The sequence below is a fragment of the Sorex fumeus genome, unplaced genomic scaffold, assembly GCF_029834395.1.
Source record: "Sorex fumeus unplaced genomic scaffold, SorFum_2.1 ptg000034l, whole genome shotgun sequence".
In the NCBI taxonomy this organism is placed as follows: Eukaryota; Metazoa; Chordata; class Mammalia; order Eulipotyphla; family Soricidae; genus Sorex; species Sorex fumeus.
Genome location: NW_026606091.1, coordinates 8,527,168 through 8,551,132, shown reverse-complemented (window position 1 = coordinate 8,551,132; position 23,965 = coordinate 8,527,168). Strand labels below are relative to the sequence as shown.

The 23,965-nt window shown below is 35.9% G+C and overlaps 1 protein-coding gene across 2 annotated transcripts in view; it reads right to left on the bottom strand.

The window, feature by feature from the left end:
- The window catches only part of ADAMTSL1 (ADAMTS like 1), a 454,178-nt gene that overhangs the window by 373,418 nt on the left and 56,795 nt on the right, over nucleotides 1-23,965 (bottom strand). For both annotated transcript variants that reach the window (XM_056117099.1, XM_056117100.1), the window contains exon 3: nucleotides 5,665-5,710. In XM_056117099.1, coding sequence (XP_055973074.1) covers nucleotides 5,665-5,710 — 46 coding nt within the window. The remainder of the gene's footprint in view (nucleotides 1-5,664; nucleotides 5,711-23,965) is intronic.

Genomic DNA, 23,965 nt, shown 5'->3' with positions numbered 1-23,965 from the left:
TCATTTCTCAAGCTCGATTATTTTTGGAATGAATTAGTGTTTTGTCTTCGTGTGCTAGAAACATTTTTAGATATTTAAACTGTCCTAAAAAGAAAGAAATAGCTATCCATGCACCTCACTTCCACTCCTTGTCTGTTCCCTAAAAGTTATAGAAGAGATAAGGAAATTTGGTTTCCAAAGTTATTCCTTTATTTTTAAAAAACAGTATAATAAGAATGCAGTAGGGCAGCAAACCCTTAATAGGACTAGGAGATAATACACCCAAGCGGGGTTTGATTCCTGGCACCAGGAATCAAAAGCACTTGGTCCCCTGAGCATCATTGGATACAGTCCTAAAATCCCCCAAGCACTGACAGAACTGGTCCTGGAAGTCCAATCAATTCTAAGGTGACCCAGTTATCCCCGCCACCACAGACCTCAGACAGCTTCACTTGCTTGATGCTTTGCACTGAATCACATGTTCAGCTGACAGAGAATTACAGGTAGGGTACCTGGGCCTCCGATGCACCATTCTGGAGCTCTGCTACCCACCAGACCTAAATGGTCCCTCACCCCACGACTGTCACAACAAAAAGCTGTAGAACTTAAGAGCTACCACTGATACATTACTCTATTAGGCTGCTAAGCATGGTCAGTGTTTCCTAAACTCTTTGGAAGTTAAAGAACAGTATTCAAGATGATCACAGTATTAGTCTAAGTACTTTGGATGTTAATTCAAAACACCCAAAATCAGGGCTTTAGATTTGTGATTTAATTTCAATAAAATGAAGATATGACTTAAGATGCTCCCTTTGAAGGGCTCCAGGGAAGAGCATTAAAACCCAAATGACTCCTTTGATTAATTAGTTCACACCAGCTATTTTCTTCCCTATCTTCAGTCTTTCTTCAGAGAGGATCTTGCTTTTTTTTCTTCAATATAACAGGAACTGGATATGGGAAAGATTAGATAAACTTTGTCCTTTCTTTGTCCTTAGGGGTGAAAATAATTTACTTGGGCCAGGTATAAAAAACAGGAGAGATCTATGAGAATGATGCAAACATATGGAACTTTATCATATTTTAAAAAATAAACCTATACCTTAAATGTATAACTTTTTCAGGTAAACCAAAAAAACTCGGAAACTTCAGAGAAGTTTCAATTACTTAGTGTTGGACATAAGAACCCAAAGGATGTTGGATGTGTTTCCTTGAAAGAATAGAAAGAGAAAGGTACATTGTACAAGGGAAGTAGTTCAGAAGAATCCCCTTGAAACTGCCAGGATTAAGAAAAAGGATTATACCCAGGTTTAGTTCCCTCTGGAAGCTTAGACAACAAAAGACCCTAATATTTTCTCCAAACCTAGTAATGAAAACAGAACTATTTAAATGAATTATTCTAAACTTTTTAGTTTCATAAATGAATCATTCTAAGCTTTTTAGTTTCATAAATTGGAATGTGATCATGAAAAAACTTTTTCTTATGGTATATATTTTGGGGGCTGCTGGGTCATACCCAGAAGTATTACTCCTGGTTCAGCACTCAGTGATCACTCCCAGCGGAACTCAAATAATCATACAGAGTGCCAGGGATCAAACCCAGGTTGACTGAATGCAAGGTGAGCACCTCATCCACTGAACAATGTCTCCAGCCTCCATGATATATTTCATGATTTTTTTTTTTTGGAGGTATCGCTTCTGTTAGGCTCAAAAGCCAGGGGAAAAGGCCTCAAATTGCTTGAAGATTGATTAGGCTTGCATAAAACAAACAAACAACCCCCCAAAAATCCCATTGATTTCAGTTTCAAATACTCTAAAGTTAGAGTCTTAGCCTATATTTGATCATGAAAATGTTCATAATATTAACAAGAAATCTGTGGACTATTTCTGAAGGAGGTTAAGAAAAGGAAGGGCAGATATGTCCACCTGAATGCTTTAAGTATTCATCTACTTAGGACAGTTTGAACCCTCCCACTGTTCTAACAGTGTGAAAGAAAAGAAATCAAAGTTAAAAATACTGCATACAGGGCTGGAAATAGTGGGTAGGACGCTTTCCTTGTACCTTATAGACCCAGGTTTAGTTCCCTGCATCATATAGTCCTCTGAACCCCACCAGGAGTTGTCCCTGAGCATACAGCCAAGAGTAAGCCCTAGGGGACCAAAATCAAAACTGAAATACTGTATATCATGTCATGTCTCATACTTAAAAAGACAAAAATTGGATCAGTGAGATCACCCAGATGAGTTGAGCACATGATCTGAATGCAGCAGGCCTGGGTTCCATCTCTGCACTGCATGTTCCCCCAGGTCCTGAACTTCTTGGAGCTCTCTCAAAGCATTTAGCCTATGAGTACTGTTGGATGGGGTTCAAAAATTTAAAAATAAATGTTAAAATAAAAATGGACAAGAATCTTGATCTATGTTCAGTATTAAGAATTAAGTCTCACCACAGTATAATAAAAGGCATAGTAAAGAAAATCAATGCATAAAGGTATATTTTCCTCAAAGAAAATTTTCTATCATTTCTAAAAAAAATTACCCCAACAATTATTTGATCTTTGTAATTAGCCAACAGTTCATTATGTGTGTATGAGTGTGTGTGAGTGCATGTGTGTGTGTTGAAGGAAGTTACGATACAAGCTGTGCCAAGGATCTTGTATCCCAATTGGAAATAGAGAAATAAATGGAGCAGAATTTTCCAATGAACAATGATTCTTATTCCTAATCACTAAGTCTACTAGTTCCTTAAACTCTCCCTGGTCAGGCATTTAAAATGAAAATCTTTCATTAATTTAGGCTTTATCCTGTCATGTATATTTTGATCATGTGTCTTTTAAATGTCCATTTTCTCTATTCTTGCTTCAATGTATCTCAGTGTTCCAAACTCAAGAACCCACTGACACACTCTGTAAGATCAAACTGTCTATCTTCAGATAAAGCCCTTTATCTGACCATCCATTATTTTTTCCCCTTTTCTAGCTTTCACTTTGTTCCCAGTGATAATTCTAAGTTTTAATGCTGATTTTCAAAGTCTGAATTATCTTTTCTACTGTCAGCAGATGACTTAGAAATATTTTCTACAGATAAGTCTTAGTCTATTCACCACAAACTGATCCAACATACACCCTCATGCTTCCTTTCTCAACTTTGTTTCTAAGAATGAAATACATGTTATTTTTTCTTATCATGATTCCCCATATTTGTGTTACCATCTGTCCTTTCAGAGTTCTGGCATTAAGTAAACTCTTGCCCTCACAAATTATCTCCATATTTTATCAATATCTCCCCTTAGACCACTCCTTTCCCAGGGATCTCACATTATAAACAATCCACCAATCTGTGAGTCCACAAATGATGAAATGTCTCTATCACACTTTATAAGAAGGGCCTATAAACATTGATTCCATATTTATCTACTCTCTATCCCATGAATTTTATTTCAATTATCATACACTTAGAGACTTCTCTCCTGGCTTTTTCATGTTTCAACATCTTGGCAACATTTATCCAATTCAACATCTTCAGAAATTCAATTTTTTTCACTTCTTTCCTGGTATATTTCAAGGCTAATATCATTCTATACTGTACTGCTTGTAGACATTCACCACAGTTCTGAGGCTACTTTCTTTATCATTATATACACACAAGCTAACAATTACTACCAAATCTTCAAATTTTATAGTTATTTGTTGTGTTTTATATGACTTCAGTCTGTATCTCCTTTTTTCAGATGGAAACTACTTCAGTGCACCTCTTTATTACCAATCTAAGACTCCTGTAATATTACCTGCTTGGAAATATTATAATTTCAGCTTATACATAAAACTCAATAATGCCCCTAAGTAATATTTTTCATTTTTAGATATTTACTTTCCTAAGCTTTCTTCCTATTTTCTTATGAAAATGGTATTTACCCTTCTTCTAAAATTCTAAGTACTTTACACAAATACTATGTTTTACATTCTACAAATATTTTGAATTTAATATATGTGAGTCAATGGTTCTAGGCATTGGAAATAAAAGAGTAGATAAGATGAATGAGGTTCATAGTTTATGTAGTAAAATTCTAGAAATAGGAAAATGGGTAAATAGGAAATCAACAAGTAAACAAAGAAGACAAATTATCTCTACATAGCATTTATAATATGCTTTACAAGCATATTATAGAGATATGCTTGTAAATAAAGTGTTATTGGTTACTATTAGGTATGAGATTGGATAGTGGGATCACTATATTAGATGATTGTCAAGAAAACCTCTGTGAGATTTGAGTTGATACAGAAGAGGGAAAACACCAGTCACAAAAATACTGGGAGGGAGGGAAGGAGGAGGGAGGGAGGGAGGAAGGAAGGGAGGAAGAGAGGAGGAGTTCTAACAGAAGGATCATTGAGTAAGCACAAGAACTCAAACTATGCATAAGCCATTTCCTTTATTCCTTTATTCATAAGTACAAGAGCTCAAACTATGCATATGCTATTACTTCTGTTACTCTAAATTATTAAATCTTGCAGAATGGCTTTAATTTGAATCTGTCATATCTATTTCCTCCCAGTTTAAACCATCATTACTTCTTGGCTCCCATCCATGTCTGTTCCACTCTATTCCTCCACTACATAATTAGTCTCCTTGAAGAGAAGTCTTCCTACAGGAAAACTCAGTCTTCCTAAAGAAAAACTCAACACTAACATAGTCTTATTCCAAAACCTCTGTGAATTCTCATTATTCTCTGATGTAATATAAACTTTGTTTCATTTGTTTGTTTATGGTACCAGGGATTAAACCCAGGGCCTCATATATACAAGGCACATGCTCTACTGTTGAGTCATATCCTCTCTGTCCCTTGAACGAATATAATTTGGAAACTTAAAATTAATACTATTTATGGTGGAACCTTAAAACATAGTTACATTTTTTCTACCATACTACAAAACACAATACTGACCATATTTCTGTCCAGAATTCACCACAAAGAATCCTGCTTTCAATATTATCCATAATGCTTCCTGAATATGACCTCTCAAACCCAATATGGGCCAGTCAGATCCAGTCTTGACCTCACAACACTACCAAGACACCTTCTAGTAAAGACTCCCCAAATGTCTTGGTTATTTACCCACAGATATTTTTATTCCTTTTTAAAGCAGTGTTTGTCACATTTTATTCTAGAATGTGGTTAAGTACACATCTGTCTTCTTTTTCTCCACGCCTTATTATGTTACAGATGTTTTGACAGTGACCACATGTTATCTATTCTTGTACAAGTGTTGTGTCGCACACATAGTTGACATTAATAATAGTGAATGATTTTGAATAATAATTGATTTTGAATAATAATAATTTTGAATGAATTTGCCAAATTCGAATTAGATTAGTTAGTCTTTATCTCAGGAGACTTCAATATCATTCTTAATTCTCCCTTTCAGGAGACCTAGATGTGAAAAATCAGAAGCAGAGATAAAAAGCATAAAGTTCTAGTTTTGAAATAATTTAATTATTTCCAATCTAGTCAAATGTGTAAAAGTTTATATTAAATAACATTTTTAAAGTACTGCTTTATAATCAGTATAACAGAATAAATTGTGTTAAAATACTAATTGATTGACTTCCTGCTCAGGTTACATAAATCTACTTAAAATTATTTAATGCTCAAAAATTACATTTTCATAATCACAGAACCTCTTTACTTACCACATTACTGCAGGTTCTATACCTGATATTTCTTCCTTCACAACTCCTGTCACAAAAAGAAAAAAAAAGGTAATCACTACCATAAAATTTAACTAATTCCTTATAGAAATAAAATATTCTTACTTACAAGAGTGTCTCTTTCCTTCTAAGTTCTTAGAGTTAACTATTAAATTCTGAATTGTTCTGAATTGAGGTGTTTTTAAGAAAATGTAAATCATTAGTTTCAAAATGACTATTATACCTAAATACTATATAGATTCAATACAATCCCCATCCAAATTCAGACAAAATTCTTTAGGGACTTAGAACAGTTCAAAATAAAGTTTGTATGAAATTATTAAAGATCCCCAAATGACCAAAACCGTACTGAAAAATAAGAATCTGTGTGTGTGTATGTGTGTGTGTGTGTCTGTGTGTCTGTGTGTCTGTGTGTTGAGGGGGGTGTTAGATCATTACCTAACTTGAAACTATACTATAAAGTCACAGTGATCAAAACAATGTGGCATTTGAATAAAGGTAGACTAATCAATGAGTCAAATAGACTATCCAAAGACAACCCCTCCATGTATATCGTCAGCTAGTTTTTGACAAAGGAGTTGAAAACGTGAAATAGAGTAAAGACAGCATCTTCAATAAGTGGTAACAAAACTGGATAACCACGTATAAAATTAAAATTGGATCCATATTTCACACCTTACACAAAAGTCAATTCAAAGTGGATCAAAGACGTGATATCAGACCAGTATCTATAAAATACATTGAAGATATAGGCAGAACACTAAAAGATCTGGACCCCAAAGGTGTCTTCAATGATACAATGCCACTGGCAAAGACAACTGAATAGAAAATAAACAAATGGGACTGCATCAAATTAAAGTTTCTGCATGGTGAAAAAAAAAAAACAAAATAAAACAGGATAACACTAAAAGACAGATAACTGAATGGAAAAAAATATTTGCCCTCAACACATCAGCTAAAGGGTTGATATGCAGTATATCAATACTCATATAAATCACAACAACAACAAAATCTAAAAACCCTATGAAAAAAAATGGAAAGAGAAAATGAAAAGATACTTCCCTGAGGAAGACTATTAGATGACATATGAGAAATTCTCAGCATCACTTATTATTAGGGAAATCGAAATTAAGATGACAATGAGATATCATCTTACACCAGTGAGAATGGCATATGTTAAAAGTACTGGAAATAATCTGTCGTGGCAGAGATGTGATGAAAAAGAAACTTTCATCCACTACTGGTAAGAATTTTGCCTGGGCCAACATGTGTGGGTCCCAAAATATAAGCAGGATAAGAAAAGATAAGTGGAGGAGATGAGATCATGAAGAGAGAGATAAAAAGCAACAGAGGGCAAGGGTCAAGGTACATTGGTGGTATTAAGGAATGTTAGAGCTAAATATCCTAACCACAGAGTCAACAATACTAAAATTATGAGACTCAAACTTTAATAGCAAAACATAAAAAGGTGGTTGTCAAGGTGACAGGTTGGGGGTGAGGGGTAGGTAGGATGGGACTTAGAAACACTGGTAAAGGGAAATTGAAACTTGTGACTGGATTGGTGATGGAACACTGTAGGTCTGAAACCCAACTATCAATATCTTGGTAAATCATGGTGTTTTAATAAAATAAAATTTAGAAGAAAAGAGAAAAATGTAAAAGTAAACCGATTACTCACTAAGAAATAAAACTAAGCATTGATTTTACTTCAAGCACTTTCAAAATAAGTTACTTGTAGTTAAAGTTTGTTTTTTAATCAAATATTAATGCAAGATTTTCTGCAAAAATTCAAGATTAAATTGATCCTTTCTTAATTTTCTGGTAAAAACTGAAGAAATAATTCACTAAAAAAAGTTTAAATTTGATAGAAATTTCTTAATATGTAACACATATTTTAAAACTGCATATCAAAGGAAACGGAAAATCATCATTTTTAAGGAGCTATTTCCATTTATAATAGCTCATTGAATAAATTTTAGAAAAGAATGATAACAGTTGAGGAAAAAAATCTCCTACTGCCTCATCTAAAGGTAATCACCATAATTTTAATTTATTGATTTATTTACATTTGGAGGAAATCACACCATTCATACAATTTTGTGATTTTTGTTTTATTGAACTTAACAAAATTGGTGAGATTTTCCTTTAGTATTAAATAACTAAAAATGTTATTTTTAGAGTTACATAATATTTCGTCAAATGATGTAGCATTATTTGTATAATCATTCTTCCATTACTTGTCAAGTATGTAATTTGCAGTTGGGGGCTTGATAAACTATATTGTGATAAACCATGACCATGTATATGTTTTATCCAAGTTTCTGACTGTGGACTTTAGGGTAGATAAATTTCTAGGAGGGAATTACTGGACCAAAGGGAATTAACTTTTATAAGCCTCTTGATAAATATTGCCAAATTGCATTCCTTAAAGATTGTACCATTTCATACTCCCACCAGCAACACATGGGAGTTTCCATTTTACTAAACTCTTGTGAACAAAAACAATCAATTTTTGATTAATATCCAATGATGACACTTAAATGAGAACAGCACTATGCTGCACTTTTCAAAATAAGACACATTTAAAGACTTGAGGAAAAGTCTAATATAAAAGTCTCAGAGATTGATTATGCTAACAGTTAATATTTTAAGAATTCAAATACATTTATAAATTTGTTATATATATTAACTTATTAAGTTTTCTCAATTTCCCTGAAACACCTCAAATTATTATTAAAGGTAAAGGTAAAGGTAAAGGCCCTCCCGTTGATCGTCGATTTGCTCGAGCCCCTCTCGGAGAGCCCGGCAAGCTACCGAGAGTATTCGATATGCCAGACACAAATTATTATTATGCCCATTTATAAACCATAAAACAGATTAAGTAATTTACCAAAATGATAAACTATTAATTAGCAAAACAGGTTTTGAAAGCAGATCATATAATTTCAAAATTTATACTCATAACAATTAACATTTATACCTCCTAATTAATTTGTTTAAAAAAATGTCTGTGGAAACAAGAACCAAAAGAATTGGTACCCAGAGGCTTTCCACAAGTGGTGCTGGTATGAGGTGAAGAAAGGCAGTTATAGAGAAGGGAGCATTATGACAATGATCTTTGGAAATGATCACTCTGAACAAAAGCTGAATGTTGAAAGTAGGTAAGGCAGCAAACATGATAATCTGAGGTTGGGGAGGGAAACTGGGGACATTGGTAGTGGTAAATGTACTCTGGTGAAGGGAAGGGTTTTGGAAGGTTATATGATTGAAACCCAATCATGAACAACTTTGTAACTGTGTACCTCATGGTGATTCAATAAAAAAAAATGAAAACATGTCTGGGTTGGAGTGATAGCACAGCGGGTAGGGCGTCTGCCTTGCACGCAGCCAACATGGCCAACCCGAGTTCGATTCCTCCGCCCCTCTCAGAGAGCCCGGCAAGCTACCAAGAGTATCTCACCCGCACAGCAAAACCTGGCAAGCTACCCGTGACATCTTTGATATGCCAAACACAGTAACAACAAAGTCTCACAATGGAGACGTTACTGGGCCTGCTTGAGAAAATCAATGAACAACAGGAGGACAGACGGTGAAAACATGTCTACTGGGTCATTTTAAATGTTTATTTAAATGCCTATTTTAAGTTAGGTGATGCATTTTTATGTGGAATGTAAAGAGTAGCAAATATGATTTAGTGTCTGATATTAGGAAAATCATTCATGATTTTAATTCAATGTAGTAAACAATAGACAATATTTATGTTAGGTTTTGAGAATGTTATCCAAAAGAAAATGTCTAAAAACACAAGGCCAAGGTTTTATATTTTTTGTAAAGAGACAGAAAAGTCCAAATACTGAAAGTTTGACTGCAACTCTAGTATTTTATGAATTTACATTAAAGTATAATGCAAAGTAAAAGGAGAGCTAGTGAGACATCAAAATCAGAACAAGGGTGTTTTGCAGAGATATATGATTGTTAGTGTTCAGTTCGCAGACCAGAAATAATATAGGTAAAAGGCCACTGAAGTTGAAGTAATTCATTAGCTGCTGACAAGACTGCAGTATTCATGATACAGATGATACTGAATGCTAAGCTGTGTCCCAAGAATGGTGTGGTTACACTAAGAATACCTCTATGTGATGATGCCATGTTGACCAAACAACTTCCCCACCATGATGTTTTTTTATCCCCCAAATTCTCTTTTTAATAAAGCACTGTAAGTTACAAAGTTATTCATAGTTGGGATTTGACATACAATATTCCATCATCGATCCCATCACCAATGTCAACCTCCCCCCACCAGTGTTCCCAGGTTCCCTCTCTTAGCTCCTCTTACAACATCAGCCTACCACATTGAAGTTACCTTTTAAGTTTGGTTACTAAAGTTTGGGCTTTGTGATTTCAGTGTTGTTAGGATATTTAGCTCTATCATTCCTTAACATCAACGATGTAGCTGAGCTCCCGTGACCCCTACTCCCGTTGTTTCTCAGTATCTCTTCTCCCCTTTCTCTTCTCTCAGTTTCTTTCCTTCTCCTTCATATACTTCGGGTCCAAGGGAGATATAGGCATTCTCTCCTTTAAACCATTGTATTTCCTAATTCAGTTATTCTAAATACCACATATAAGTGATATCTGCTTCTTAATCATTGCTGAGATGCAGAAGGTATTGACCATACTGACAGATGGGGGCTACCAAGTGGTTCCCAGGAGCTGGGAGGTCATATGAGTGATTCTTGGCAACAGAGCTTAAGGTTAAGGGCCCAAGGACATGGTTCTGCTGAGCCCTGCCAAGGCACATACTTCAACCAAGGTACTATATCTCTAATGCCACAATTCTATTTTCTGTTGCAAGTTAATAAACTGCCATACTTGTTGAAAACAATTATTTCATCAGTTAAGTCATCCACAGCAATCTGTCTCTGGGTATGAATACTGAAAAGTATCATGTTTCTTTGATAATAATAATAAAACAAAGACAAGAGCCTAGACTCCAGCTGATATTACTTCTTTTCTGGCATTATTATGGAGATGAACTAAGTTAATATTTGGGAAGCAATTCCATCAGTACACAGCTTATAATAAGCACTATGCAAGTCTTTGACAAAGTAGTCAAATGTATCTAACATGTAGAAATATAATAGATTTTCAAAGGGGACCATTGAGACGTGTAGAGGAAACTGTGGATGAAGAATGGGGTATGAAAACAGAGTATGGAGTAGAAAATCTTCAAGTGGTAGATATTGTTTTTTGAGTTTTAGAAAATTGCAGATGAGATAAATCTTAACTAATTTCAAATTTTGTAACAGGCACAGAGGAATCACCAAAAGTTTTGAAAGCAGGCGATGTAATGATGACTGTATTGCTTCTTGGACTTTTGGCTAAAATCAAGCGTAGTATCTGCTATGATTAGTTTAAAATTATAACTGCAGTTTTGAAAAAATGAACCTTAGGGTTGAAGAAATAGCTCAAAGGGCTAGATGAACACTAGTATGTACTCAGGTCCTGAGTTTGATTCCCTAGAACTGCATGCTTACCCCAAAATATAGGAAGGAGAAGGCAACTAGGTCCCCTGAGCACTACTTGGGACCCCCACCAATTTTTATTTAATAAATTAATAAGTGAACTCTGATTTTAATAATTAAGACTTTAATCTCCAGCCGCATTTTTAAAAAATTTTTTACTAACTTTATCTCTCTGAAGGGAATAAGGGCAACAGTTCTGAATGATGATCTGGGTCAGTGACTTTGTTCTTCTCCTTCCTTATAGAATCCACCTATACTCTCAGGGTCTTAGTTTCTTCATTTATCAAGTAGATATGGTGATGGCAGTGCATAAAGTCCTGATCACCAACTGAGATAATTTACAAAAGCTCTGTTCAAAAGCCAAGGGTTATTATAGAGATGTCAGTTAGTAAAATGAAACAAAGCAGAAAAATACTTGCTTTGATCATCAAAATGAGCTTTTTTCCAGATATTTTAAGCTATATACACTGGGTTTTGAGGGACAGGACAGGAATTAAAATGCTTGGCTTACACACAGTGAATCCTGATTTGATTCCTGGTAACACAAATGACTCCCCCAGCATTGTCAGGAATTATTCTTAGAGCACAGAGCAGGAGTAATTCCTGAGCATTTCTGAGTGTTCCCCAAAAACCAAAACATACAAAAACTGTAAACACACATCCCTGAACAATAGGAGATCTAAGTATTTAAAGCAAAAGATTGATTTAAACACCTATTTAGCAAAACAGTGCAAAAACAAATAAAAGTAAAGAAAAAGATACCAACATTTCTAAAGAATATACTATTAACATCTAACAGTTATGTTCAAATTACTAAGCTGTACCCTTGATTTAAATCTTCCCATTAATATCATTATTTTGTTTTTCCTTTTGGGGCCACACCCTGTAATGCTCAGGATTTACTACTGTCTCTATAAGAACCATATGTGATGCTAGGGATAAAATCCAGGTTGGTCTACTTGCTTCACTATCTCTCTGGCCCTTCATTATTTTTTTTTCTTTTTGGGTCACACCCAGCAATGCACAGGGGTTACTCCTGGCTTTGAACTCAGGAATGACTCCTGGCGGTGCTCAGGGGACCATATAGGATGCTGGGAATTGAACCTGGGTTGGTCGCATGCAAGGCAAACGTCCTACATGCTGTACTATCACTCCAGGACCTCATTAATTTTTTTTAGTGAAATATTGCCTAATTTAACTGACTGAAACATGACACTAAAGTGATAATACTTCAAGTTATAAAGTCTCTCATTACTGAAAGACATTATCAAATGTCAGGTAATAATATTATACTAATATATAATATATACCTCCACCATATATTGAGTCGGCGTTAGGTGTCAGTGTTGATATTCTCTGTAAGTCTAACAACACTGCAAAACTGCTATTCTCAACTGGTGTTGGCACGGATGTGGCGAGAAAGGGATCCTCCACCACTGCTGGTGGGAATGCTAACTGGTTCAGCCCTTTTGGAAAACAGTATGGACAATTCTCAAAAAAATTAGAAATTGAGCTCCCATTTGACCAGCAATACCACTCCTGGGAATATATCCCAGAAAGGTAAAAAAGGATAGTCGAAGTGACACCTGCACTTGTTTGTTCATTGCAGCACTGTTCACAACAGCCAGAATCTGGAAAAAAAACTGAGTGGCCGAGAACAAATGACTGGTTAAAGAAACTTTGGTACATCTACACAATAGAATACTATGTAGCTGTTAGAAAAGATGAAGTCATGAAATTTACATACAAGTGGTACAACTTGGAAAGTATCATGCTAAGTGAAATGAGTCAGAAAGATAGGGATAGACATAGAAAGATTGCATTCATCTGGGGAACATAACAAAATAGGAGACTAACACCCAAGAATAGCTGAGATAAGTACCAGGAGGTTCACTCCATGCTTGGAGGCCAACCGCACATGCTAGGGGAAAAGGCAGCTGAGATAGAGAAGGGAGCACCAAATAAAGGGTGTTGGGAGGATCCTCCCAGGATGGGAGATGCATGCTGAAAGTAGACTACAGACCAAACATGACTGCCACTCTTTTGCAAACCACAGCACCCAAAAGGAGAGAATAAAGGAATGCTCTGCCACAGAGTCAGGGTGAGATGGGGAATGGGGAGGTGGGGGGTGGGAGGGATACTGGGATCAGTGGTGGTGGCTGTGGAGGGATGGGTTCTCAAACATTGTATAATTGAAACCCAAGCACAAAAAATTTTAAGTCTACAATTATACCTCTTGGTGTTTCACTAATAAAAATTTAAAAAAAAATCTTTGCTATTCTCATTTAAGAGAGAAGTAAATAGAGACTGGGAATGATTAGGAGATTTGTTTGTTTTGATTTTCAGTGGATGTGGGGCTCTGAGCACTCTTTTGTGCTCAGGGCATACTCCTGGCTCAGTGCTCACAGATCATTCCTGGTGATGCTTGGGGGTACCATACGTAGTGTCAGGGATTGAACTAGGTTGCCTGCATGCAAGGAAAGAGCCATACTCCTGTACAATATCTCAGGCCACAAAGATTAGGAGGTATCAAGTGAAAAAGTGAATCAGGGACTAGACTTCAGGTTTTCCGAATACAAAACATGTTTCACAATTCTTAAAATGGAACAAGAGGTGCTTAAGATGGATAAAATACTAACACTAGGCTAAATTTGGGATGCTGACAGGGAATTGGTAATCAGGTTAACTGCACCTTCTTCATATTACATCAATGTATCAATTCCTGTTTAATTCTGGTAAATGAACTTCTCGCAAGTACAAGATACCTAGACACTCTGTGCAGTTGAAACATCTCCAAGAGAACACTGTTGGTCAGTAAGATATAATGTGAAAAAGCCTTAGTGCTGAAAAAGCTACTCTTTTTTAAAGTTCAAATTTATTGAATCTGAATGTAAATTTGATGTAAGTAATAAAGCGAATATTTTGCCACAAGGATTTTATTTTTGCCAAGTGTGAATTTCTTCATCCAAGGTTTTCATTTGGGCACAAAAGTCTCATCTGAGAATTTAAGCAGTAAAAAATATTTTCTTCTTTGCTCTCTTAAAAAAAGGCTAATATAAAACAGCTGAAGGGTTTCCTTCATATTTAAACAAAATAAAATTCACCGCTGAGAATGAAAACAAACCTTGGAATTTTCAGCCCAGAATGATTTCTGGGGGAAAAACTATAGACAACATATAAGAGAGGATTTAAGTAAATGCATCCTCCTCAGGCAAACAATAAAAATGTTAAGGAGTATGCTTAATTAACTGGTACTGTATGGAAAAAAAGGGCTCAAAAACTGATTTAAGTGTGAAAAAATAAAATATAAATATTAAAATATTTTCAAAACAATTTCTGCAGAAAGTTGCATTTTATATTAGCATGAACCTCTTAGTCACTTCGTATTTTTGTTTGTTTTGTTTTGGGGTTACACCCTGTAGTGCTCAGGGCTTTCTCCTGGCTCTGTGCTGAGAGATCACTTGTAATGAGGTGCAGAGTATCACATGAGGTGTAGGGTGGGCTGTGTGCAAGGCAAGTGCCTTGCCAGCCATACTATCATTCCAATCCCATATTTTTCAGTTAATTTTTTAATCTCAAAAAAGAAATCACTACAACCACAAGCTGTTAATATTGAATTATTCATACTTTAATTCACTTCTAATAAGATCAGTATAGGCTTGAGACATCCTTTTATTGGTCTCTTATTAACATATAACAAACCATACAAACTGTTCCAATTTTTAAATGCTGATATTGTCATAGTTTCAATTATCATAAATTAGCAACCTTCTAAGAGATAAATCATCCTGGAATGTTTTAAGTTATCTTTCCAGTTTTTAACAATTTGTTGTCCCTTCTCCTGTAAAATTTAACTTTTAAAGGAGTTCTGGGGAAACTGAGCATAATTCTCAGTTTTATACACCCATAGAGGCTTAAAGGCACAATCTGAAAGTTTATAGTTCTTTAAATAAATGATAAATTAATAAAAAATAAAATACAGAGAAGAGAAGGAAAGCATAATCAGTGTACCTTTTATTAGGAATTAAAACCTGATGAAATAAATCAATTTTTTACCTTAAAGTTTTTATCTCCATTCTGAAATATAATTAGACTCATTTTTGGTTTTGGTAATGATTTCAAGAAAATCTGACATCTCATGACTTGAAAGCTAGTACAGAGGGTAAGGAACTTCCCTTACCCGTATCTGATCTAGGTTCAATCTATAGCATCTGAAATGGTCCCTCAGGCAATGCCAGGAGTATTTCCTAGGTCCTGCACAGTCAGGATTAACACCCACCCATCCAACACAGTTGGGTGTTACCCAAAAGCAAAGCAAAACAAAACAAAAACCCTGATAGCCAAGATATTTAAAACTTAAGAGTTCTTTTTAACTGATTCCCTCCCCCCCCCTTCCCTTTTTCTTGTTATTGTAGTGATGCCTGGGGTTCAAACAGTTAGGAACTAGAGCTCACAAACATCAGCCCCTCTGGGTTTATCTTTAGCCTTGGGTGGGGTGTGGAACTTGAGACTTCTCCTTTGCATGTACACACTCTACCTCTGCTTGATCACCAGGCCCCAGAACTTGAGAGTTCCTAAAGACAACTGCAGTTAGACAAGGCTCCTAAAGCTTTGCCTTTGGTTTTTTTAAAAGAGTGAAGTTAAATGTAGATAACTAAATTTTCTTGAAAAACACCTGCCTTTCAAATATGGATCCATCGGTCAAAATTTTCAGAACAGGATACAGGACAGTTCACCTGACTCTGTCTCTGTCTGTCTGTCTCTGTCTATCTGTCTCTGTCTATCTCTGTCTCTCTCTCTCTCTCTCTCTCTCTCTCTCTCTCTCGTCTTTTTTGTCAGTTTTTCAAAGGAAAACTGAACACTCTACAATAAAAAAAGTAAGTAAGTAAAGGCCCTCCCGTTGTTCATCGATTTGCTCGAGCGGGCCCAGTAACATCTCCATTGGAGACTTTGTTGTTACTGTGTCTGGCATATTGAATACTCTCGGTAGCTTGCCGGGCTCTCCTAGAGGGACAGAGGAACTCGGGTCAGCCATGTTGGCTGCGTGCAAGGCAGATGCCCTACCCGCTGTGCTATTGCTCCAGCCCAGTGATAATAGACCAATAAAAAAAACTCAAACTTTCTAGGAGACTTTGTTAATGGTCCCCACCTCTACAAATTAGAAATGATAATTTTGTGCTGTGATGAGCTAGAGTGGTTTTAGCCATATTACAATATATACCTAGATCAAATAAATTTTCTGTATAAACTCATACAGATTATTACATGTTTTGGTAAAACATATCTATAGCCATAGTCAAGTTCTTTAATAGCTGCATTATATACAGTATCACTAAATTATTATAAATGCTTCAGTTGCATCTTTAGTGAGTACTTTATTAAAATTCTAATAGACATAAATTATTTTAACAAATATTTTAAAGTATATACTTACCTGGACAATAACTTTGAGAATTCCCTCTACCTACCCAACTCAGAACCATGTGTTCCCAGACAAACACCTATTCAATTAGTAAGAAATGTGCTAGTAAGACCACTCATTACAAAAGATATTTAATCTGGTAATACTCCAATAAAAAACAGATTTTAAACATAAAGAACGGTGCTTCTAATCTTCATAGCTAAAATTGAGGATCTTTTTCCTCCCTTTGAGGTTAATGCATCTCTAATGCATAAAATGGCAGCGGAAAAATACCCTTGAAACAAGAAGACAGAGTCCTTGGTGCTAGGGGACTTTGAAAGCAAACACTGGAAAAATGTCTCTTCCCTTAAGCGTTGACTTGCAAGTTCCCTGAATCCCATGCAGGAGTCCTATTCCTCTTCACTGCCTCTTCTGCATGTGATGCTTCACATAGCTAAAACAGATTAGTGCTCAGGGAGAGATTTATTTTTTTTCAGGGTAGAGAGATATACAAGCCAAACTATTATGACAACTTGATAAATGTAGCTTTTGAAAATGCTTTCTGTTGTAAGAATACAACAAACAACAAGGAGGCATGCTGCCAGCTATCATCCATCAATAGGTGAACTAGCTGAGAACAGACAGGCCCTGGTGTCCCACTAGCTCTTCACAATCTGTCAGAGGCTCTAACATGGCCTAAGAGACCCAAGAAGTCACCCTTAGAACTTATTTTCAAAGCTATTTAAACCAGCAAAGGAGGTAATGAAGACCCAGAGTCAAAAACAGCGCCATAAACTGAGGCCTTTACCTTCACAGTGTTTCTTTGGCCTAGGAAACATAATTTTGTAACCTCAGTTTTATAATTCAACATTCAACTTTATCTCTCATTATAGAACATTCTGAATGCTGTGCCAGCCTAGAGACTTTGATTTATGTATATAGTTACCAAAACTTAATGTAGAAACCAAACTCAATATAAATGGAAATGAGGTAGATTTGGGGAAAAAAATTCTAAGAAGACAAACCCTCTGGATGTTTGATCTCAAGAATAGAAAACTGGGGAAAGCTTTGCTGTACCTAACAAATTCTTCAGCAATGGTTCAAAGGCTGAAAGCTGTTAATTTCACATTTAGACCCACATGAGGATATAACACACTGAATTTTGGACTTTGTCCTATGAGTTTCAAATAGGTTTATTTGCTATCATAAGTGTTTGGTGTGTTCTAAATTACAAGAATATCACTGCCAATTTTTTTCCCCAAACAAGTATGATTTTACATATCTTTGCCTGTTCTTCAAAGATAGACATGCTACAACAAAGTATTGAGTTCCCACAAATGTGGGCTGAGTTAGGAAAATGAGATTTGTGTTCTTGTAACCAAAAAAGAAAAAGAAAGCAAGAACAATGACAATATAAACTGTAATTATTATTAATTCTAATAAAGTCAAAAACTGCTCTGTGAATATGGCTCAGACAATCTAATCAGGTAATGTACAATAAACAATCTAAAAGTAAAGATTAGGCCCTGATATGTCTTGCTGGTTAAGAAGATTTAAAATGTACTTTTTGATTTGTGGTAATTAAGCACGTTATTGAACTTCCAATCAGAAGAAATACTAAGAAAGGCAGTGCAAAAGATACAAAAATGAAGATTTTTCTGACTCTTACTAAAGAATCAGAAAGATCATTTGGTTGGGGAAAAGTACACATCAGTTTGAATTGAGAGTACACAGCTGCCTCAAACAATGAACGCATTGGGGCACAGATCTCCCCATTCATCTTCCACTTTTGAAGATACACATATTGGGCTAAAGTGATAGTACGGCAGGTAGGATACTCGTCTTGCAGGCCACTGACCCATATTTGATTTTCATGACATCCTATGATCCCCTGAGCCCTGCCAAGAGTGTGCAGAGCCCTGCACAGAGTCAAAAATAAACCCTGAGCACTTCTGGGTGTGGCCTCTATCTCCCACACCTCCCACCCCCCCAAAAAAAAACCCCAAATAAATAAAAGAGATGTAACTTAGTGTTCACTCTAAATATCCATGAAGTTCCAGATCTAGATATTCAGTGAATAGATATCCACAGTAGGCTGAATGCATTAATAGGAAAACATGAAGAGAGAAAAAAAATGCATATAAATGACCCATACAATTTAAACTAAGTCTAATGATCAACTATAATATATAGTCAATAACTAATAGCCATAATATGAACACAGAGTATGAACTGCATTGAACAAAAAGATAGGGTGATGAAAGAAAAGGAACTTCTTTGTTTTTGTTTTGGGGCCATACATGGTGGTGGTCAAGACTTATTCCTGGCACTGTACTCAGGGATCACTCCTTACAAGCTTGGGGACCTGGGGATCAAACCTGGGTTGGCTGGTATGCAAGGCAAGCACTCACCCAACTATTGTTCTGGTCCAGTAGCCAGTGTTTTTTGAAAAACAGAACACAATCTTAAAGTCACTCAGCTTTCTATTTTTAGAAACATTGTTTTTGTTTTTTTTATTTTTTTTCTTTTATGGTCTATGTGTTGGTCATTTAATACCAGTGCCTACTAAAGTAACTGCTATACTATCAGTTCCCCAACATTGTTTTTTCCAAAATTTATATTTTTGGTGGTGAGTTACAGTGAAATTTGGGCCACACTTGGCTATGTTCAGGGCTTACTCCTAGCTCTGTGCTCAGGAACCATCCCTGGCAATACCTGAGGGAATATATGTGGTGTCAGAGATTTGAACCAGTTTTGGCCACATTCAAGGCAAATTCTTACCTTCTATACTACCTCCCTGGTCACTAACTAGCAGTACTTCTTGAGAGAGGGAGGACAGAAAGAGAGAATACAAGAAACGCTATGCAGAAAATTTGGGGCTATGAAGAACCTTTAACCTATTTGCTCCAGTTCTTAAACCCTGAAACTTGATTAAAATCTTACTATAATAAACTGAAGATGAAAGTTTAAATGAAACTAAATAGCTACTAAAGGAAAGAAACTTTGGCTCTTTTAAAGGGACATGTTTATTTTCACATATTTACTCTACTTGTATTTGTCACTGCAATGCATTTGCTCCCTGAAAGATGGCTAGGGTGGGAGCCAGGGGGATTGCTGCCTTTGGCTTGAGATCCACCAGCAGGAAGGACATGCACTCTATAATACATACACACATGCCATAAGGTTTGCAAATGATCTTACATTTGCTCAGTAGCCAAAAGAGGCAAAGAATGAGAATGAAAACAAATGTGTTTTAGCAACATCAAGTCCAACTTTTCCATATTCCCCATGAGAAAAATGTATATTATGAAACTCTAGGACTCTCACAACCTCACCCGATACAACCCTGGAACTGGAAATTTATGAATTATTCTGGCTAGAGACAAAAGTTCTTCAACCCACCCATCTCACCCAGATGTCCATTGCAAAATAGCGGGCTGGAGAATGACAACTTTTTTTCTTTAAAACCATTTAGATTAAAAGCAGCTTTTGCTCTCTCTCTATCTAGAAACTGAACGGGTTTTTACTCTCAATGTGCAGGAGAAAGACTTTTTGGTCACATACCCAATTCTAGAGTTGAAGAGAACCTACCAGGTTTCTTTAAAATATATCATTATTGAACACCTCAGATGTTCCAGGCAGTACCTACTTGACAACAGATAGAGATGAGTAAACCAAATACCAGATAAACTAAACACCCACTCCAGTATCATGCAGCTAGAAGAAATAGTGGTGCCAAGACTTAAAAGCAGTTGTCTGAAAAAAAAAAAAAAACGAATAAAAGGAATAATCCACAAGAAAGAATAAATGTTCTCTTGGAAGTAACAGAACACACTATTTATTTATTTATTTATTAAAATTTTTATTAGTGAGACATCATGAGGTACAGTTGTAGACTTACAAATTTTTGTGCTTGGGTTTCAATTATACAATGATCAAATACCCATCCCTCCACCAGTGCCCATTTTTCCCACCACCACGGATCCCAGTATCCCTCCCATCCCCCATCCCCCCATCCAACCCTGCCTCTGTGGCAGGGCATTCCCTTTTGTTCTCTCTCTCTTATTGGGTGTTGTGGTTTGCAAAAGAGGCAATGGGTGACAATCATGTTTGGTCTATAGTCTACTTTCAGCATGCCTCTCCCATCCTGGGCGGATCCTCCCAACACCTTTATTTGGTGTTCCCTTCTCTATCTGAGCTCCCTTTTCCCCTAGCATGTGTGGTTGGCCTCCAAGCCATGGAGTAAAATTCCTGGTACTAATCTCAGCCATTCTTGGGTGCAGAACACACTATCTTGAGAGTTAGCCTACAGCATGTGAAACTTCCTTGGTAGAAGAATTTCACTCTGTTTCTCTGTCTCTATTTCTCTCTTTTGGCGGTATAACTGATGTTGCTCCAGAGTTACCCCTGGTGGTGCTTGGGAAAATCATATGCAATACTCAAGATTGTACTGAGGTCAGGTTGACACACTCCAAAGCCTAGAGGTAGGAATCACTCTGCAACTATTTGGGGTTGGCTGGTGTCAAAGAAATATAAAGCTTTATCTTTCCATCTCCAGATGATGCTCTATTCCCTTACTAGGATTATTTAAAATTTTGTTCTCTCTCTCTCTCTTTCAGTTGTTTTTTAAATTAATACCTGGAGTTCTTTCAAATCTTTCTGGTTCTATCTCAAATCTTTTGTTTGTCTGTCTATATCTTCTTGTCTGTTTCCCTGAGCTTCCGAACCCTGTTGTACCCTATACCTCTTTGGCCCAACTTTCAGTGATTGAAAGCAAGCAAAAAGCTACCCTCTTTCTATTGTACAAATCGGCAAATCGGGCTTAACTAGAATAATAGAATTTACATACTATTAGAAATTCTTTCCTTTCTGATCTTCAGCCAACTTCATTCCTTCCCCAACTCCAACCCTTTTGGAGGGAAGGGAGTAACCTTAGGTACATAATTGGAAGTTAAAAGTTCAACTCCACTTTCTGGATAAGAAAGTTAATGATTTTGAGGCAGGCAGGTCTCATTGAATTTGTATAAATCACTTTAATCACTGGTCATTAACTTAATCATTCACTAACAATGTGAATGCTTAAAAGGTCATATTTGTGGGTTTAATCATTGAATAAGATGATTTAGTTTATTTACCACTTTGGTCTAGTCTGATCAACTAACCTAAATGTTCACAGAGACATGCTCTTGTATCATAGTGAAAACGTGTAACCATCCCTTTATTTTTAAGTATGAACACACTGGTTTCAAAACTTCCTTCCATTGCAAATTGGGTCACAGCACAAAAATTCACATGAGAAATTAAAATATGAAGAAACTACTTCATCAGAAAATGACATTTTCCACTCATTATGCTCACCTCTAAATTCACAGAATCTGGGATATATGTTAATATAATGAAAAAAACACCTCATATAAATGATAAGGATTCATGCTGAAATGTATTTTTGTTCTTTTAAACAAAATCCCAAATATTTTGGAGGAAAACAATCCTGATAACATCTAACACTTGATGAAGAATAACTGATAGCTTTGAGGCTAACTTGAGCTGTAACTTTTGAAACTTCTTAAACCAAGTCTTAATGAATTTTAGTTGGATATTATGATGGTGGATGAGGTGACTTTAAAAGAAAAATATATTCAAGATGTTAAATTTGATTTGTTTTGCTTCGGGGGGCTATACATGACAGTGCATAGGGCTTACTTCTGGCTCTGTGTTGAGGCAACACTCTTGGCAGGCTCGGGAGACCACATCAGGTGTTCGGGATCAAACTCAAGTGGGCTGAATGCAAAGCAAGTACCCTACCTGCTATTCTCTGGCCCCAGAAGGTAAATACTAACACTATTTCTTCGTTATTATTATATGTTGAGAAACAATTACTAACTAAAACCTATATTAATATAAATATACTTTTATGGGATTAAAGTTGTATTTTCAACAAAAAAGTCAGAAAGGTTATTTTACTTTACCACAATTATTATTAAATGAAATTATTATGAGCTTGAAGTAATGTTTCCTATTCTTGGGATATAAGATTCTTTGGATAGATTTATTTCAATTTTTATGTTATTATGACATAATTTACTCTTTAAAAACATAATTTTTTATTCTATGCATCTCCACAGTGTGGAGATTTTATCTCTTGTTTATCTAATAATTTTATTTAACCCCCAAATTATTTCATAATTTATTTACTTTAAAATTGCTTATATCTGTTAGAAAAAATTTGAGGATAACCCCTCAAATTTTTTGCATTTCTTTTGCTATTTTAATATTTATAAATCAAGAAATTCTTCATATAATCAATTGGTATGATGCAAAGTATTCATACTCTTAATTAATTTATGCTATTTTTAACTAATCCAAAGATTAATTTGGTATTTCACAGTGCAAAACCATCATAATTACCTTTAAATTTTCTTCAACCACCAATGAGAGCCTCTAGGTCTATGACTCTTTGTCTTCAATAAGCTAATCTTGATTTTCGCATATGGTGCTTATAGACTAATATATACCCCTTTTTCATATGTATATATGAAAAAGGGGTATACATTGTATACATACATATATATATATACATATATATATGATGGGCCGGAGCAATATCACAGTGGGTAGGGCATTTGCCTTGTATGCAGCCAACAGCCGACTGGAGTTCGATTCCTCTGCCCCTCTCGAAGAACCCGGCAAGCTACCGAGAGTATCACACCCTCACGGCAAAGCCTGGCAAGCTCCCCGTGAGGTATTCAATATGCCAAACACAGTAACAAGTCTCACAATGTTACTGGGCCTGCTCGAGCAAATCAATTAACAACGGGAGGACAGTGACAGTGAGTGATATATAAAATATCGTAAGTAATTTATGCACTTGGAGCTCTGTGGAAAAACCTAAATCAGTAGTTGAAGATAAAAAAAATAGAGGTGTCAAAAGTCAAAGAAGGAAATAACATAAAAAGGAGCACCCCTTAGATTCACAGCAGATCTATCAGAGGAAACCCTCCAATCCCGAAGGCAGTGGTGAGATATTGTGAAAAAACTCACTGAATGCTTCACCAAGAATACTCTACCCGGCTAAATTCTCACTCAAAATCGAAGGAACGGTACACTATTTTATAGATAAACAGCGGCTCAGGAACTTCATAGACTCAAAACCAAACCTAAAGCAAGTACTAAAGGGACTACTATAAGAAAAGACAAACCCTACAACCACAACACACCCGCACAGAAAGATGACACAAAACCCCATAACCATTCTCTCTCTCAATGTCAATGGTCTAAATTCACCAGTTAAGAGACACAGAGTGGCAAAATGGATACAGAGACAGAACCCAACATTCTGCTGCCTACAAGAAACTCATCT